General features: G+C 42.2%; 1 protein-coding gene across 1 annotated transcript in view; it reads left to right on the top strand.

Annotated features, from left to right (window-relative positions):
- LOC123629879 overlaps window positions 1-20,509 on the top strand; it is a 44,596-nt gene that overhangs the window by 14,612 nt on the left and 9,475 nt on the right. The window contains exons 2-3 of the mRNA XM_045539237.1: window positions 9,960-10,148; window positions 13,737-13,861. Coding sequence (XP_045395193.1) covers window positions 9,961-10,148; window positions 13,737-13,861 — 313 coding nt within the window. The 5' untranslated portion in view covers window position 9,960. The remainder of the gene's footprint in view (window positions 1-9,959; window positions 10,149-13,736; window positions 13,862-20,509) is intronic.

Below are 20,509 nucleotides of genomic sequence, written 5' to 3'. Positions count from 1 at the left end.
TTTTGGTTTTCAGTTTCATCCTTGCTGTCACTAACACACAAAATTAGTAATGATCTCAGGTCAGAAGATAGAGTGATTATTCAGTTTGGTCCATTAGTTCATCCGTATTTAACGAGCGCTTAACGTGTGTACTATAAAATGTATGAAGAGATTGTTGATTTTTCTCCTCTAGGGTGTGATACTTCCCAGCGTGGCTTCCATCCTAAGGATGCTGCCCGTCACTTCTTTTCTCCTCCAGCCCGCGTTTCTCGCCGGTCTGGTCCACTCTGTGAACTCACCGTCTGCATCTTCGTGGCCCAGGCCTGGGCAGCCCCCTGCAGTCCCGATTATTCCGTTGACTTTAGGATTGCTCCGCTGATGCTGTTGCTTCCCAAAAACGTGCCTGGAAGCCTAAGTTATATGACTTTGGCAGGTGTGTGTTTGTCGGAAGGCTCATGGGTTTTAATCATCTTATTTGGACACAGCTTATGAATATGTCCAGTCACGTATGCCAAATAGTAATACTTTCTTGTCAAATTTTCTTCATAACTTCTGTATGTCTCTCTTATGCTGTTTCCTTCTTACTTGCTATAAACTACCACTTTCCAGAACTAAAATAGGGCTTTGAACTTATTCCTCCTCCAGGTACTCTTGACAAATTAGTTGGCCTCTAATACTGTGCATTCTTGCATTTGAAATGTAAGTTTGAGGAAGCAGGTTTGGGGGGCAGGGATGCACTTACTGCCTTTTTCCAGTGTGTCCCACCAGCCCTCCCTGCGTCTGGCAAACCCCATGTCCCACCGTGACAATGGGAATCAGTACTTTTATTTTTCTAACCGACACATCTTACTACTTTCCACCTTGGCCTTCCTCCTCTGTGTTTCTCATCACATGGAGAGACCACCTTCCTCTTTGCTCCTCTGCTCCAACACCTTGTTAAGTATAATAACTAGTATTTAAAAAGGCATCTAAAATGTCCCACTATTCGTAATTTATTTGATGCCACCTGGAAATTCTGCTTGACAAATTTTATTTCTCTCTGATTTCTTCCATTATGTTTTATCACTTTATTGTATGTGTGTTCCTGTAGTCAGTGTGTTATTTTTGATTCCTCTCTTTTCCTCGCTTTCTGCCGACAGCTCACCTGCATACTCTGGGCCGCCATCTGTAAAACACATCCCAGGGCTCTCCGTTGTCTTCCATCTTCTCTGCAAACTCCAAGCCACCACCATCTCTACCTTGCACAACTGCAGTAGCCATCATCTGATCTTTTTGCTTTTACAGAGATGAGGTTGTTTTTTATTTCTGCAGTTTCCCTGAAATCCATTTTCTACACCATGGACAACATGAATCGTATCGTGGCCCTGCTGGGATTCGAGGGCTTTCCATCACACTCAGAATATAATCCAGCCACCTTAATATGGTTGCAAGGCTCTGTGTGGTCTGCACTTTACCTTTCCCTCTCTCCCACTCTGTTCTCTGATGCCCTTTCCTTTTGTTAATACCCCAAGCTTAGTGCCACCCCAGGGCCTTTGCACCCGCCATTTCTCTCCCCAGAATGCTCTTTGCCGTACGTTTGCTTCACTGGCTTCCTGTTGTCACTCAGATCTCAGCATAAATGTCATTTCCTCCAAGAAATCACACACGGTCTTTCACACAAGCCTATTTTAATTTTTGCATAGCTACCAGTCTACCAGTGTTTTCGTATTTGCGTATCTGTTTATGTGTTGTCTCTCACTCCCACTAGAATGTCCCCCTCATGAGGTCATCGCTCTCCCCAGAAGAGTGCCTGGCGTGTAGCAGGGACTCATTACACAGACGTTGAAGGAAAAAATAATGAATGAGTGAATATACTGACATTATTGGATTCTGCCACCTGGATATATGTTTTGTCTTTATAAGCAGATTATAAATTGCTAAGATATTTATTCTGAGCCCTCATATCACCCACTTCAGTTTAAAGTATGGAGTCATTTCTCGGCAAACTGTTATTCTCTTGATTTTAGCTCTTTGGGCCATATTTAGCTCTTGGTATCCTAAGGAATCTGTGAAGTCATTCAATTCTTGGCTACCATGACTATAAAAATCTAATTTATAGGTGTTACATACAGCGAGGACTCAGTATTTGTTTGTTGGCCATGGCAATTCATGTCTCGCCTTCCTGGGTGGCGTGTGCTGTTGCTAAATGCTGTGGCATCTGCTATGCTCCATCGTAGCTAGATTTCGGTAGAGAATGAGGTGTGCAGTTTGTAAACCGCTTTGGGGAACATTACACAGGAAGTCATTTTCATTTTGTGGCAGGTCAACAGGAAATAAGGCTTAGTTGCCAAACTAAGAAAGCAACCAGGCATATTACTGTTCCCTGAGGAGCTTTCATTATTCCAGCAGTCATCAGTTTCTCCCAAGACAGTGGAAGTTATCCCAGCTACGTCACTTGTCACATGACATTTTGGTAGGAAGAAGGTATGCAGTATTTTGTGCCCATTTTTCTTTGCGTTATTTTCTACATTGTTTTTGATATCTTCTAATCACCTATCAGGTCCATTTTGGGAGATGTACTCCTTGCTTTAATATAGTGGGTCTAGCTTTCTGGATTAAAGACTGTTCCTATCTGTGGTGCATTTGTTTGGCCATTGCTATTATTCATTGTTCTTTTGGCAGGAGTGGTGGTGGGAGTCCAAGGTACTTACTTGAAAGTCTGATCCTCTTTCAAGCCATCTCCTTCTGTAGGCTTGGCCAGCCTTTGAAACAGGATGACCCCTGACCTCAGCCCTGTCGTGAACTATGCACCGGGAGGGTCAGGGGGAGTGGATGACAGAATGGAAAGTTTAACTCCTTGGCATGTTTTAATTTCACATTTTTTATATTAATTTAATTTCCTTCCAGAATGAAAGTTGGCAGCCATTTAGGGAAGTGCTGGAGAAGGCTGGAGTCATTGCAGTTGAAATGCATGTGGAAATCCCCAATCCACAGGTTATTGACATAATGAACTTGAAAACCCTTCCCAGTCATGCCATCACGTGCCGACAGCCTGCGTTTAGGGAGCGTTAGCACATGGGTTCTGTGCGTCAAGTGAGCTCTCCTTCGCTGGGCTGGGCGGAAGTCGGTATCTTTCCACTGCTCTCCACAGTTACCTGCAGAATGAGGGCTCACCTAGCGCGAGCCGGAAACCGCTCCTTAGGGCAGGCCAGGAGCCTTTACTTCTCCCTACTTTATTTCTCCCTTTTCAAATATGGAAAGATCAGACTACAGATATGCTATATTTCTCTCAAATTTTTTAACTGTATCAGAGAATTTTTGGATTTTTAAAAACATCCAACTAACTTCAGTCAACATTTTCATTGTTTGCAAAAGACGACAGAATAAAACCACTTTTGAGAATCCAGCTTTTTTTATTGCTGCATTTTTGCCTAGAGGGATTCTGTTTGTCCAAGCTGGCAAATGGTGGGCATTCCAAGGCGAAAGTGCACAGAGCCCTTGCTTGCTCACTGCTCAGGGACTCTCAATTTCGGCAAACACGGGGACCCCGCCTGCTACCAAAACTACATTCTTTTTCTTTGCAGTTAGATCAAATGCTTCAGAGTTATTATCAGATGTGGCATGGAAGATCCAAACAAAAACAAAACGCCCTCGAGTTTAAAATAGAAGTTCTAAAGACTAAATATTTGCACTTAAAAAGGAAAAGAAAGTAACAGAAATCTCTGTGGCAGACCATTCCTTGAAATTATTCTCACTAAATTATACTCATGCACTTTCCACTCTCTGTAATAAAACAGTGGATTTCATTTATTCCAGATGCATTTGCTTCAAGTAAATCAGAATTCCCATCCTTCTTTTTGGTCATCGTGAATTTATTTCAGTTTTGTGGCCTACACATGATCAGGCACATTGGATAGTTTTTAAGTGAATCTGAATGATACTATGGGTTCTTTTTTTAAATTGTATACTTTGTGTTGTATTTATACAGATGAATCTGATTTTAAGTTTTGTAATATGTACTGTCTGTAAGAGCTTTGACAAATATGCTCATGTTTCTGCAAGTGACTTACGGGACCTTGGTGGCTGGTGGTGGAGGGATGAGGGAATGTGCTTTGACGTGTTGTCACAGGTAGGCAGGACTGTTGGCTGCTGTCCTGAGGAGCCTCCAGTGCCAAGAAAGGGTCATAATGGCTTCATGTATGTCATACCTTCTATTCAGAGAGCCTTGCACAGCTATATGAAAACCCAAAGGAACCTTTTATTTACTAGATTTGCAAATCCCTTGCGCTGGTGAGCTAGCATAACTAAACAGCAGTCTATAAATATTAAAGACAAGCTTTCTAGTGGTTTGAAATGTTTCCTTACTCTTAAGACAGTTGTTATTCATGGTTAAATCCATTTAATATATTTTTAAGTAGTAAAAAATTAACCAGGCTTATTTACTTATTATCATTATTTATACGATTTCAAATAATAAATGTTTATGTTCTCTAAGTGAACCTGTGGTTTAACCAAGATTGGTAAATTGACTAGTTGATCGTATGTAATTGCAGATAAATTTTGCAAAATGACAGTGGGGCAACCACTGCAGGTATCCTGGGGCAAGTTTAATTGTCTTTTACATACACTGTGCTTCTTGTGGCCATCCTGGGTATTTAATTGATACAATGGCAAATTATTCAAGCTCCTTTTAATTTTTTGTTTTGCTTACCATTGGCGATTTTACGATTCACAAGCATTCCCACAGGTTTGTGGGAAAAGGCTACACCAGGTCAGTTTGACCATTTAGCTACACTAAAGGCTTCTCCATAGAATAAGAAGTTGAAACTGATGCTGAACACTATGTCTTGGAATTATTTGTACATTTTTAGTTATCCATCATTTGCTCGACTCCCTACTCCTTGCAGAACAACGCAGATGCTTTATATCTATTCACTGGCATTTCTTTTAAAACCGAAGGATTTGAGGGGGAGAAGCAGCTCCCATCATCAAAGTCCTCAAATATTGAAAAGAAAACCGTTCTCCACATATGCGTCTTAAGCTGTAGTGTTTATCTGCTTACCAGAGAAGGGGCAGCACACATTCTGTTTTTATACTGAAATGACTCTTCTTTGGGGACTACTACTCATTTACCTTTACTCCAGCATTAACTAATTGGATTCATAGTGTTTCTAAATATTTTGACCGAAAAAATATGTATGTCTATATACATATACTGTCTAAACTAATTATATTTATTTACTTTGCAGTACCCAAACCCATCTCTACCTTTGTAAGTAGAGAACACACTAATAATCTCTAATTATATTTCAGAAATAATTTTTCCATTTAATCTAGGACACATGGACATTCCAAAGAATAAAACTATCTCATGTCACCATAATCTATTTTGCAAAGATTGAGGTGTATCAAATCATTAGGTCATTTTTCTTTTCTCATTTCAGTTTTGGCAGGATCTGAGGGCATAAATATGAAGAAGGCTTTTGGCAACATGAACAATGTCCGAGTTTCAGTTTAGTGTCCATGTGCTTGATTCATCAGAACATTTCAATCGAAACAAAGTTAATCTCCTCAGTAATAGGATAACACCACCTAGTTTTTCTGGGTTGTGAATAATTGTGCAACCAAATTGATTGATCTGCATAGTAAATATATTTGGAATTACCCTAGCAACTTGCTACTAGTGTTTGAACTAGAGCCTCAATACTGCAAAGATGTAAGATTTCTTGCTGTACAGACACATTTCCTGCACTACCCACCAGATGGCCATGAAAAAAGAAGTAGTGCTGAAGGTGAAATTTGGATTAGTGTTATTTAATCTGAACATTAAATCTAAATATGCTCTGGATACCTGGAAATAGCAAAAAGAAATGAGAGGAAAAGTTATGCCATTAGAGGGCACTTTTGTAATCTTAGAGAGAAGTCTGTTCTTATAAACTGACTTAACTAAGACTTATGTTTAACAATGAATTTTCAGATGTTTATTTAAAGTGAGTAATTCTTAAACTAAATGTCTGAGAGAGAATATTTCATGGTAAGGGAAAAAAATCTATAAAATCTTAAAACTACGGTATAAACAATGTTTATGTAAAGGTTCAATTTTTGATCAGTGAATATAAGTTGTAAAAATATGCACAATGTATCTGCACAGTAGTTTTTTGATCAACTATATTCATTGCGTATTTTAAATACATCGTGTTAAAAAAATTCTGCCTGTAACCTCATCAAATTGAACAGATGATTAATGCTTCCTAATATCCAAGTTTTTCCCCAATAGTAGTTGAATGTTATTATTAATAGAGAACATCTTGAAAACCATAAAGTGACAATATAAATTCTTGCATTTGGGGGCCATGCTAATTTTAAACACTTTTCTGAAAAATACCTGTTTTGTCCATAATTGGTGTGGCAATTAAGATGGTTAAAACTGTTTCAGAAACAAAAAGTGGGACCTGACAGAATTTTAGTTGGGGAAATACGATCTTTTGATGAAACAAAAGATCAAATTGAGTCTGTTCTCTATTGGTGGTAGTTTAAATGAAAATGTCTACCTGAGCCAATAAAGTAGGCCAACCAGTAAAATATGAAAGGAAAAGCTTAGTGTCAAGAACTGTGAAGAGTTTGAGATTTTATTCCACTTGCAAGCTAGTAAATGCCTGCCATAGTTTCATGGATGCTGGAAGAACGAACGCGACTCTGAGCCTTACTACTGGGAGCTGTAGCAGTGGGCGCAGCGCCATCATTCGCTGCACTGGCTCCCTGAGCCCCCACCCCCTGCCCAGCGCCCGTAGGATGATGCAGAGAGGCCAGAGGGCACCAGCCCACGCAGGGGGGTTTGCTGCAGGAGAGAAGTTCTGAATTCAGGGAACCCAGATCTGGTTTTCATGGGTAGCAGTCAGGCCTGCCCTCTGCCCTGGAGGCTCTGCCTTCCCAGGCTGTTCACTCTACAAACATCCTGGGAAAGATAACGTGGAACAGAGGCAGCCAGCACTTCTGCTCCCAAGACAGGCAAAATCAAACACAGAGACCCCTGGAGAATTATCTCCTAACACTTACTCTGCAGAGTCCTATAATTTGAGATGTTTACTAATATTAAATTGCTAAGTAGCTGATGTAGAGAAATATAGAATAATCAGATTTACCATATTTTAAGTCACCCATAGTACATAGTTTATATTTTTTACATCATACGGTATTTAAGCCTTGGTTTGATTATATTTAATATGAGAAAAATGTAGCCCCCACATCACAGGGTTGTTGCCAGCGTTAGGTCAGATTATACATACCTATATGTAACACACTTAGAAGAGTGCCTGGCTTGCAGCATGTACACAGCAAAGTTTTATTAATATTGTTGTTATATCAAAATTCATCTTTTATAATTAGCTGAGAATGCTGGAAAAATTCCGATGGACCGTGCCTAGCGATGTCTCTGACTCTGGGCTGGCCTGCGTGTCCCAGGCAGCCCGAGACACTGGCCGCCCGTCCTGCTGAGCGGCACAGGCACAGGCACAGCTGGCAGCTCTGTGGGCAAGCACGGGCCTGGGGAGGTGACCTGCCCTCGAGTGGTGGCTCCGGGCGGAGGTGCCTGGCACCACACACTCGCATACTCCCCCGGCACGTTTGCTCTGCGTTCCCAACAAGGATGCAAAGCCACATCCTACCTGTGTCTAAAGAGACTTTTTTTCATTGTCTGGCCTCTTCTGCTCTCAGGAGGCCAGTATCAGGAATGGTACTACAAAGAGAAGTGACCTGAATGTGTTTTATTTTGCTAGAATCGTAAGTATTTCTGAACACAGGCAGCCTATCGAATGCTACTCAGATTTTCCATTTCTCTTAGCTCCAGGCAAAGGGGGAGCAGGAGTCGGGGCTGGGGGTAGTGATTGGAGGTCCTGTGGGTTCAGCAGACCATGTCCCTGTTTGGCCTTGATTTTGGTCCCTCCAGTCGTCTTTCGTAGACATGACCTTGGTCTCTTAGTGACTCGCCTGAGCTCCCACTCACAGCCCCAGCGCCCCGTGGGTTTCTCCTTGACAGTCATCTGGGGTTTGAGGGACAGATTATCTCAGGAAACCTCGGCAGCCTGGTCTGGTTCCTAAACTGCGGCTGGTGGGGAAGAGTCTGATACTCAGTCACAGAATCGTTTCTCGTTAGAGATCACCTATCCACACCCGTACAGACTGGGGCCTGGGGTGGGTAAGTGAACAGATCCTACATCTAGTGAGGAACTGAAACTACGCGTCAAGTTTCTTAGCTCTCAGTTGAATTTTCTTTCCGTTGTAATACAATTAAGAAATAACAGTGGCAAATAAAAACCTCTGTAAAAAATCGTTGGGCTGTCTTGAGAGATGTTAAAAAGGAGGCACGTTTTGGCTCTTCGGTCAGATCCACCTGGATTTGTGTCCTCTCTCTGCCTGCATGGCGAAGGTTTGTTCTTACACAGTGGCGGTGCCCACTTCACAGGGTCGCTGTGAGGACTGACGGGAGGAAGGCAGGGAGAGGAGCGTTGTGCTTCGCGCCCGGCAGCTAAATCACTGCAGGTATTTTGTGTAGAAAGCTGCAGGACACGGGGCAGACAAAACACTCGGAAAAAAGAAGTTAAGTACTTTCTGAGCAAGCTCATGGTGCAAGAACTACTTCTCACATCCTCATTATAAAAAAGAAACAGTTTTTTTCTTTCAAACATATTTTTAGTTGTCCCGATCTATTTTTGATAACACTCAAAGAAAGATGAAATTAAAGTCCAATGATGTTTTAAGAAGAGATTTTTAATTATTCGTATCTGTAATGCTGTCTGTTTAAAAATAAAGCAAGCATTCACCTCATCTTGAATAATCACAGATGTTTGCATTTGGCTTTCCCACTATTTAAGGTACTTAAATGTGAAAACACTATATTTCTGTAATGCTTGAAATCCCTGATGTAGGTAGAGTGAAAAAGGTAAGGGAACACAATTCCTTACATGGCTCTTCCTGTGAGGAGAACTTGTACCGAATGATCCGGAAGGCACAGCCTTTCCCTGGCACCTGCCGTGCCAAGCGCCTGTGCACCTCAGTGTTGTTAGCACTGAGACACGTGGAAGCCAGCTTCTGACGACGTCCCTACGGCCATGTGCAGTAGGGTCATCCGTAATCACTTACAAGGTTGTGATGAAAGTCAGTGGCAAATGCCAAAATGCAGCTCAGTGAAAATGCTCTGCTAGAGGTTAAGACAAAGGGTCTAAATATATGACTTTCCAAAGATCTGACTTGATCTGCAAGTGGGAGCCAAGCTCGCGTTCTCGTGTTGTAGGTGTGTGTATGTCAGTGTTGTGTTGAAGAGTCTGGGACTCTGTGACATCCGGACATCAGCAAGCAACTCACCTTGTGATTTTGGATGAATTGCTTAACCTGTGAGGGAGCTGAACTTTATAATCTCTAAAAATCTCTGATACATGAAATTTGATCTTGGAATAAGCATAATCTATACATGTATAATCCTTAGTCCAGTTTTAAGGGAGAATAAAAACGACTGTACAGGGATAATTTTGTGGCTCTCAGGGGGTCTCTGTGACTCACGCTGAAGGCAGTGGCTCAGGTGTCAGGTGACTGCTGAGCAGTGGTGCCGGCCAGCCACCGCCAGGGCTTTTATAACAGCCGAGAGAACTCGCCCTAAGTGACCATTTCAGCGTAAGCTTTGACACATCGATGTAACATTATCCATTACTGTCCGTATAGGCTTCCGCCTCAGTGAAGTGAGGGTTTTCTCTGAATACCCAGGGAAGTTAAGGCACCAAGAATCCTTTCATTTCAGCATCTCTGTAATGTCTGAAATTCTGGCGAATTCATTCTCAACTTCGTAAAACAGTTTGAAGAAAAAGAATAGGAGAGTTGCCTTCAAGATCATGTGCATGTATTCAAAATACGTGATACGTCCCTAAGTTTCCATCAAAGCTCACATAATGTGAACGCTTTAGTGAGTTTTGCTTGCAGAACTAACCCAAGCGATCGCTTCTGCTGCCCAGGATGGCGCTGCTCCGCTGCTGTCTGCTGTGGCTCCTCCTGCCCATCGGCTGCGGGACCCAGAAGTTGCCCACGCGAGACGAGGAGCTGTTCCAGATGCAGATCCGGGACAAGGCGTTTTTCCATGATTCGTCAGTCATTCCAGACGGGGCTGAAATCAGCAGTTATCTCTTTAGAGATACGCTTAAAAGGTATTCTCCCTGCAGTGCTTTCTTTATCAAAAATCTCATAAAGGATGCCTCCAAAAAAGAAAGTAACCTTTTAGACTTAGTTTAGGGAATTTGAAAATCAACCTATGAATGGCATTACTTATTTTCTCTAAGTAAAAAAAAAAATGGCAATGCAACTTCTATTCATTAAATGGAGCTGTTTGGTTCTTGCTGATTGTGATCTCCTTTTGGGAAGAGGGGGCAATCCTTGCATTTCTTGCATTTTAGAATGATTATTTTCTTATTTTCAGGATAGTAGGAAATTTCTAAGAAGGCCCCTGTAGGACTAAGATGAAATTAATTGAATAGATGATTCTTCAAGGGTTTGCATTAAGTTTTATATGGATGATATTTCTTTGACAAATCTGATCAGATCCCGAGGGAATCAAACCAGTGATAAAAAGCTGGCATTGTTCATTTACCTTTATGCCAACATCAACAAATTGGGCTCGCATATGTTTCTGAATATTTTGAACTCTAAAAATTATATACCTCATATAAATTATTTACCTCATATAAATAAAATATGTCTTACAAACTAATTAAATAAAGTTACTTATTTTGCAGTGCTCAAACCCCTCTCTACACTTGCAGAACACATGGTTGCTCTTTGGATAATTATATTTCAAACCCAATTTCTCCTTTTAACCTGGGGCACATTGGCATTCCAAAGGACTAAACTGTCTCACACAGTCAATAAGCCATTCTCCAAAGATTGAGGTATCCCCCACCATCGGGTCATCTTTCTATTTTGATCAAGAGTAAGGGAAGGTGACGCTTGGAATCCCTTCCACTTCTGGCCCAAGGATATCACCGTCTGGTCAGTCTGGACGATGCTCGGAGGTGAGTTTTCCTATTTTGACTGAAGTGAACTACTGTTTAGGTATCACTTCAGCACTGCCCGGGTGAAATCATTTATGTGAATGAATGCAATGGACCAGGAGCTGACTTGTCGTGAGTCTTTAAAGGACATTCATGAGAGGGAGGCACAAAATGAAAGGATGATCACGTAGAAGGAACTTGCTGTCCTAGTCCTTGCTAAGACTCAAGTCTGCGCAAACAGGAAAGGGAACACAAAGCAGTCCTAGCACTTCAAGTTAACCTTTACTGTTAACTGAGTTCTCACTGAGTACATTTTGCTTTTCATATTATTTTGTCCCTTGAAATTTTTGAGTATGTCAGATCAAATCAAAATTTTTCTTTGGAAGTTACTTTCATTTCCCAAATGTACATGTGTACTGCTTGTTTTGCAGTGTTCTTTAAACACAGCATTCCATATTATATAATCATATCACTCAATCGAATCGTTTATCTCCTTTAGTTTTCCACTCCCTGAAAAGTTAAGTAAGTTTCGGTTCTAAAAGTTGTCTTAAAAATTACACTTTTTTTTTTAGGAGATTACTCTAGCTGCAGTGTGAAGAATCATTTAGAGATAATGAAAGTAGATGTGTAGGAAACAGCTGTTCATTAATTCATTCAACAGATGTGTATTGGGATTGCCCTGCTCTCTTATGGCTGTCATTCTAGTTGGGGAAGATGGAAAAAAAAAAAAGTAATATATAGCATGTCAGGTAGTGGTAAGTGGTTTGACGAAAAATGGAGTGAAAGGGAGCTTTGTGGGCTGGAAGTGTACCATACTTTACACCAGGGGTCAGGGTGGTTCTGTACAGGGTGGAGCTGGAGGAGAGAGCTGGGGAGGGGATGAGCGGGCAGGGTCCCTACCTGGAGGAGGAGGATCTCAGGTGAGAGGTGGGGGCAGGAGTCTGCATGTTCCAAAGCGAGCAAGGCGCTGAGTGGAGGGGGGAGGAGAAGGGTTTAGATATTTGCTTGTAAGACATTGCAAGTTCTTATCCCGCAGGAAACAGGAAGCTCTTGGAGAGTTTTGAGCAAGGGGGTGTGGTGTGTTTGCCTTAGGTTCACTGGGACCCCTCCGCCTGCCTGGAGGGGGGAATAAACTGAGGGGTCCAGGTGGAAGCAGGAAGCTCAGTCAGGAGGCTGCTGCAGTGCCCAGGCAAGAGGTGGTGGCTCATATCAGGTGGTACCAGGTGGAGCAGGACAAAGAGCCAGATTCTGGGTATATTTTCAAAGTGCAGCCAAAGGTGTCTGCTCGTTCATAGTGTGTTAGCAGAAGAGAAAGTTGACAGTGACCCTGTTTGTCCTACATGACTGCAAGGGTGGCATGGTCATTTGCTGAGAAGGGACAGACTGCAAGAGAAGCCAATTTGGGGGAAATAATCTGAAATTTGGGTTAGATATCTTCAGTGTGAAATTGCCTTAACATCTAAGTGAAGATGGCAAGAAGATAGTTGTAACTGGAATTTTTAGGCAAGAGTTCAGGCTGAGGTTTTAAATTTGGGGGTGATTAACGTACCAGAGGTTAAAGCCACGAGCCTGGTGAGTTCACCCAGGAAGAGAGCACAGGTGAATGAGGGATGCTCCGAGCACAGGCCCATGGTGCATGCCAGGAGTTGGAGTTTGGGAAGGCGAGAGGCTGCCAGCAGGGGAGACTGCAGGCGTGGATGGCTGTGGTGGTCAGTTTGGAGAGCGTGGTGGTCTCAGATACGGAGAGAGCAGAGAGAGAAGAGGTGCCCAGGAGGTTCAATCTATAGGAGGCAAAACCTCCTTTTCTTTACCATGGAATCAGTGAGCAACTCCGGGCTTGCTAGAACTAAAATCACCATTTCCTCATTTGCAAGATTATAGGCTTTGAAATACAATTAAGTGAAATTATCTAAGTCACTTGGAGTAAGAATATACAGTCTTAATATTTTTATAGATAAGCAATATTTCATGCATTTTAAAAAGTCTTTTGAGAGATCACAAAGTCCGAGGAGAAAGCATAGAGCAGAATATTTTGAATTTTTTAAATTTTAAAAAATCATCAACTTATTAATTCAACAGAAAATCCTGGTGATAGAGAAGTGACAGACAAATGTATCTTTCCACTGACTGACACAGTGGTCTTTACTTTTTAAAAATATTTCTCAGATGGTGATTAGATATTGCTATTGAAAAAGATACGGAATAGCAAAGCTGTGAATAAAAGTCACTAATGTAAAAATGTGAATACAATGTTGTTTTGCCAGAGATCAACATACATTTCAGAACTAGGTTGCTGTGAAGATGGTGTTTCGAAATAGTTGGGACTATGTCAGAGCAGCCTCAGTGTAACGTGCAAATTTATCACCAAAATTATGGAAAACACAGCAATAAACCTGGAAATTTCCTTGATAGTGGCTTACTTTGCAATGGCAGGGCCTATGTTAAGTAACAGCCAGACACTGGTGAGGGTTGATTTTTAAGTCAAAATGCTTTTGGTTCAGTGTTTTTTGCTTATTTCACGCTGTGTTTGCTGGTGAGAAGTCTGGCTGCGGAGCCCTGAGCTGCCGGACTTGCACAGTTAGTGCCGTACGTATCACGTTTTGTGCCAAGCAGGAAGTTTCAGTGTCTATGAAATGGAAATAAAATGAAATTTTATGAAAATGAAAACCAAATGATTTTTCCACTAACTCTGGATTGTAAATGTTAGAAAGAATTACCGTGGTCTGAATGGAGTTCGCTTTCCCACAGGTATTTCTTTGTGGTTGAAGAAGACAACACCCCGCTGTCGGTCACGGTGACACCCTGCGACGTGCCCTTGGAGTGGAAGCTGAGCCTGCAGGAGCTGCCCGAGGAGACGAGCGGAGAGGGCTCAGGTACACGGCAGCGCAGATCGGCCCAGACCCTGAAGGGATGGTTAAAAGGCTTGTGAAACATACACCTTCTGGTAATAAGAAAAACCAGCACAGGTGCCCAGGTGAAGCCGGAGATTTTTTTTTTTTTTTTTTTTTTGAGACAGAGTCTCACTTTGTTGCCTGGGCTAGAGTGAGTGCCGTGGCGTCAGCCTCGCTCACAGCAACCTCAGACTCCTGGGCTCAAGCAATCCTCCTGCCTCAGCCTCCCGAGTAGCTGGGACTACAGGCATGTGCCACCATGCCCGGATAATTTTTTTTCTATATATATTTTAGTTGGCCAGATAATTTCTTTCTATTTTTAGTAGAGACAGGGTCTCACTCTTGCTGGTCTCAAACTCCTGACCTCAAGCGATCCTCCTGCTTCGGCCTCCCAGAGTGCTAGTATTACAGGCGTGAGCCACCACGCCCGGCCTGGGATTAAATCTTGTTTGTGTATCATTTTGTCCGGTTAGCCATCACCCTTGACACTGGGCCATGATTTTTTAACCTTGAACCATTGATACTCAAATTTTTTCCAGTTGTTTTTATAATTGGCTCTCCTGTTTTTCAAAACTCTGTTTATATTGAACTTTATACTTTAAAATATAGACATTTTAACATTTTATCTCTGAGTACTTCAGTATGCATCTCTTAAAAATAAGAACACCGCCCTACATAACCAAATCATTATCATAATTAATATGACTGGTAATCATTCTTAACATTGTCTGATATTCTGTCATATTCAAATTTTAACAGCTGCCCCCGCAATGTCCTTGGAAGATGGTTTGTCTGAAGCAGAGTTTGGTCCAGGACACGCACTGGGTGCTGTGTCCTGAGTCTCTTTGGCTCCAGAGCGCCCTCTTTCTCTTTTCTCCATGGCCCTGACTTGTTGGAGAGACCAGGCCGGTTGTTCAGAGAATGTTCTCTCTTTGGAATTCTCATCATTTCTTCTTCCTAGTGCATTCAGTTTATTCCTCTGGTTCTTGCAATTCTTGAAATAGAGTTTAGGTCCAAAGGCTTGAAGATCAAAGCAAACACTTGGCTAGAAATCATCACAGGTGACATGTTCTCATCTTGCATCTCCTCAGTGGTCATGGAATAGCTGGTTTTCCCTACACCTGAGGCCAATATTGAGCACCAGGTTCTGATTCTTCACTGTAAAGTTACATTTTTCCCTCTGTAACTGAGTCTAGGGTCTAACTACTAATTTGTAGTTCATACATGGGGCAGGAAGAAGCATGATAAATCCTCTGCCAACAGGTGTGACCATAATTACTGGCATTGTTTACTGGTGTGATCATTTTCTTTGGACTAGTCAGGAGTAGGGCCACTCGGTTCCTATTCAGGAAACTAATTAATCATTAAATTCCCGAGACTAGATTTTTTTTAAGTGTTCTGACTGGGTATCAATTTCAAGACCAATTTTCTTAAACTTCCCAGGTGTTGGTGTTGGAGTTAGCATAGCATAAGATTGTGAGAACAGCCTGAGATTGCGTCCTACTTTTGGAGTTAAGCAACAGAACCTCTTAGTCCCAGTTTTCTCATCTATAACATACTTCCTAATTTATGGAGTTTTGTGTCTACAGGGCAGTTAGCTCACATAGTCAGTCTACCATATACATTGGTTATCAAGGGCAGTCCAATTAGGTACTGTTATATTTACAAATGTTATTATATGTTCAAAGTAAACTGAGCATTTGATGGTGAGATCATCAAACACTATCTATCTAGAACTTTTACTTAGTTAGCTGTATCTATGAATTTTATCTTCTAAAAAACACTCCAAGTGTATATATGTGTAGTTACTGAGTTATTAATTATGCATGGAGTGTGCTAATTGATTTTCATATGAGTTACTAGGAAACCTATGTCTTTGCTAAAAGTATTAAGACCTTTAAGAGTATAGTAATAACATTTAATATTACCAGTGGCAATATGGATTATTCTAAGTTTAAGCTGTAAGGCATTTTTATTATTAATATGTTTCTGTGGCGAAAAGCCAAACTTTTGGCCGGGCACGGTGGCTCATGCCTGTAATCCTAGCACTCTGGGCAGCCCAGGTGGGTGGATTGTTTGAGCTCAGGAGTTCGAGACCAGCCTGAGCAAGAGCGAGACTCTGTCTCTACTAAAAATAGAAAGACATTACCTGGACAACTTAAAATATATGGAAAAAATTAGCCGGGCATGGTGGTGCATGCCTGTAGTCCCAGCTACTTGGGAGGCTGAGGCAGGAGGATCACTTGAGCCCAGGAGTTTGAGGTTGCTGTGAGCTAGGCTGACGCCACGGCACTCACTCTAGCCTGGGCAACAGAGTGAGACTCTGTCTAAAAAAAAAAAAACAGAAAAGCCAAGCTTTTGTTGCTTAGAAAGATGCATAGAAACTTTAAATGACACTGAATATTAGTTGCATTTATAGTTATTGAAGTCATCCTAAAAATGCATGTTGTAATGCAGAGTTCTTTCTTTAGTGACAGAGACTTTTTTTCACTTATCTAAGTAGTTCTCGAACCAAAGCCATGTTGACAACAACAGTCAGTTACACAGAACATAGAGATGGAGTCACAAGGAGGCCATATGTTCGTGTTGAGCACACGCATGAGTTAAGCAAAGTGCTAACATCTTTTTCAAGCACTAGCTCACTGCTCTTTTTGTATGAGGGGATTCATGTTTGGAAAAGTAGCTAAAAGGAAAAATATCTCTGCATATACAAGGCAGCAAAGATCCTCCACAAAGCCCTCATAACAACTAGCAACCCAGCTTTGTAGAGATTTGTTTTTAGCACAAGTTCTCTGATGCCCTGAGCTGACACTGTTGGTTTGCCTTTCTTGCACTGGATTTTATAGCTCTCTCGTAAGTTTGCATTAAAGAGTAATCTGCAACTCTTCCTCCTCTCTAATCTGTCTTGCTCATTGATTTAAAGGCTAAGTACTTTCAGATGAGATAGTTTTTTAATGACACATGGTTGACATCAGAGTGTAATTGTGGCTTGTCTCAATGTATGCTTTGTTCTTAAGCAAATTTCATCTCTGTCTTATTTGCTCTGTTGAATTCCCAGGGGGCAGCTACGTCATGCCTCCCTGGAATAGTGCTTGCAATTTCCCTGTGCGATGCTGTCTGTGTTGACCCTCATCTTTTAATGTTGTCTGTGTATTTTGCTAGCTGGCAAGCTTCCTAGATACAAAACGAATTATTATACTTAAGATACTTAAATTGGATTAACTCAGAACTTGGAGAAAGGTAAGGTGCAGGAAAGGAGGCAGCCAGATGTTAGAAAATTAGATAACTTGAGACTACATATATACCCAGTGAAGTTTCAGGTGCACACATTTTAATTAGAATTCCTTTCTGTTTGCTTAACATTAAAAGCATTTCCCCGTGTCTTTCAAAACACTTAAAAGCATGGCTGAGTCCTGTGACATCATATTTTATTGTGTGGACGTGCCATAATTTACACAGGAATTTTAAAATTTTGGACATTTCTTTCCCCTGAGGTTTTTTTTTTTTTGGCCATAAAATGATCATGTACAACCATATTATTGAGTAGTTAGAATAAATTTTTTTCTGGTATAAATTGCTCTTTAAAAAAATTTTTTTTGCTCATGTATTTTACTGTTCATGAAAATTAAAAAAGTATTTTATAAACTTTACAATAAAGATAGCCTGGTATATGGAATTCTTGAGCAGGAAAGAGACCTTGTTTGATAGGTAAGGAAGTTCGGCCCCCTGAGGTCACCCAGTGGCCCCGAAGTCACAGTTAGTGGGAGGCAGAGTGACACTGTTAATAGGAAAATGAATAATTTCTTTGCACAAAAAGTTTTGTTTTGGCCACTACAACCTTGTGGTTTTTTTTTTTTTTTTTGGTATAATACTTTGCAGGCATTAAAATACTTGCAAAGGTTTGCCTCTGATTATGTATGTGTTCACTGAGAATCTGAAGTTGAGTAATGCAAGTCTCAGCTTAACTTTTGGGCCATCACCTTATAATCTGTAATAAAAATAACGTGTATGTTCGTCCAGTGTTTTATAGGCTACAAATTACCTCCATAAATATTCTTCCTAAAATTACGTTAAAATGAATAAATAAATAAAACAGATTTACAGCACTAAAACCAGAAAAGGTTAAGATGCTGACTGATTCTTCCTCCCTCCCCACTCCCCAGCTCTGCCTTTTGGGGAGCAGGGAAGGTAAAAACTCTGGTGTCTGTTTAAACTAAATACCAGGCAGTATTTAGATAAATTGCATCCTGTGAAGGATGTGTTGTTCATCAGCTGTTGGGGGCCAGGGCAGAGGGGGAGCTGCTTGGCGGTGCCGGGAGAGGAACAGGAACCGGTGTTCACTGAGCTCGTGCATCATGTCAGCTTAGTTCCTACCGCCCTGCGGGTCAGCCCTGATCATCCCTGTGTCCAGCTGTGGCGTCCACGCCTGGGAGGTTTCAGTCAGTTCCCCAGAGTAGCCCAGATTTAAACCTCAGAGTCTGGCCAGGCGCCATGGCTCACGCTGTAATCCCAGCACTCTGGGAGGCCGAGGCAGGAGGATCACTTGAGGTCAGGAGTTCGAGACCAGCCTGAGCAAGAGCAAGACCCCGTCTCTACCAAAAATAGAAAGAAATGGTCTGGACAACTAAAAATATATAGAAAAAAATCAGCCGGGCATGGTGTCACATGCCTGTAGTCCCAGCTACTCGGGAGGCTGAGGCAGGAGGATCGCTTGAGGTCAGGAGTTCGAGACCAGCCTGAGCAACAGACACTATCTCTGCTAAAAATAGAAAATAATTAGCTGGGTATGGTGACGCTGGCCTGTAGTCCCAGCTACTGGGGTGGTGCCGAGGCAGGAGGATCGCTTGAGCCCAGGAGTTTGAGGTAAAATATATGTAACACAAAATTTACCGTTGTGACAATTTTTAAGTTTATAGTACATTAGGTATATTCACATTGCTGTACAACTATTACCACTGTCCCTCTCCAGAATTTTTCATCATCCCCAAATCAAACTTTGCACCCATGTTAGATGACTGAGTTTGGGCCAGTGATGTTTAGGTAGGAGTGTCACGTATCACTGTAGGAAGTGTCCTGTCCTTGTCCCACTGCCGCCTCCTTGCTGACTGCAGGGCAGAGGGGGTGGCTGGAGCTTGAGGAGCTACATTGGGCCAGAAGGTGCCACCCTAAGGATGACAGTAGAGCAAGCGAGAACGAGCTCGGGGCCCTAATTACTGCCCTCGAGCCGGCAGCTACCTCTGGTCTAAACTTGTTTAAGTCGCTGTGATTTTCAGTTCTGTTGCAGCCACCTCTATTTCTAACAAAAACGTCTCTTCACTCAAGTTTATCCGTAGTAAATTTACTTCTTCCACAGTTGGAAGTGACACCACTAGAACCTCAGATTCCAGTGATGGTAACCGCCTGTCAAAATGATGAATGACTGCAGAAATTGCATTTTCAGCCCTTGTCAGCCTTGTCATTTTTAGACTACAGCATCTATATTTTTAGTTTGTTTTTTCACTGATCCTATATCTCTTCCCCTTATTTTAGTTGCCCTTTTCCCATAACATTACAACTATCTTGACAATTTACAACAAAAAATACATTGAAGAAAAAAAAGAAGGAGGGGAGGGAGGCTGGGAGAAATGGTCTTTATTCCAGATAGCCATTGTCCTCCTGAAAATCTGAGGTTCCTTTTTTTTTTTTTGAGACAGAGTCTCGCTTTGTTGCCCAGGCTAGAGTGAGTGCCGTGGCATCAGCCTAGCTCACAGCAACCTCAAACTCCTGGGCTCAAGCAATCCTCCTGCCTCAGCCTCCTGAGTAGCTGGGACTACAGGCATGTGCCACCATGCCCAGCTAATTTTTTCTATATATATTTTTAGCTGTCCATATAATTTCTTTCTATTTTTAGTAGAGACGGGGTCTCGCTCTTGCTCAGGCTGATCTCAAACTCCCGACCTCGAGCGATCCTCCCGCCTCGGCCTCCCAGAGTGCTAGGATGACAGGCATGAGCCACCGTGTCCGGCCAAGGTTCCATTATTAATGGAGAAAAGGAGGGTACACATTGGGGCATCCCTAATGATCTCTGAAACGTGTGTAAGGGCTGAAAATGAGAAGAAGAACACCAAACAAACAAAAAAGAGACACAGAAAGTCGTGCATGAGCTTTGAAGTGAGTTGGCAAGTAGGATTAATAACTGTGCTTTTACCAGGGGCCACAGAAATGCGCCAGACCAACTTCCGATGTCTAATCCGGAATCCTGTGTTCCCACAGTGGCATCGCCAAAGCGTGGAGTGGGGTGTATTTTGGCGAAGGTTCCGGCCCGTAGTGCTGGACGAAGTGTGCTGCACGGGGAACGAGCTCTCCGTCGAGCAGTGTGCGAGGAGCTCCTGGGGACAGCACGACTGTGCCCACGGAGAGGACGCGGGAGTATCCTGCACCCCCGTCACAGGCAAGGACTTGGCCCCATTCGTGCGCGGACCCCTGCCCCGGCACCGCTGGGGCTTGCCCCGGCGCCCCTCACCCTCAGTTTAGATGGTATCACCACGTGGGCACACACATCAATCCCCCAAATCAAACTAAAAAAAAAAAAAATGAACACAAATCGTATATCAAAATACTATCTCCTTATTCACAGATATTTCTGAATTG

Source organism: Lemur catta, unplaced genomic scaffold, assembly GCF_020740605.2.
Source record: "Lemur catta isolate mLemCat1 unplaced genomic scaffold, mLemCat1.pri scaffold_55_ctg1, whole genome shotgun sequence".
Classification (NCBI taxonomy): Eukaryota; Metazoa; Chordata; class Mammalia; order Primates; family Lemuridae; genus Lemur; species Lemur catta.
The sequence above is the reverse complement of the archived record's forward strand: the minus strand, read 5'-3'. Positions and strand labels throughout refer to the sequence as shown.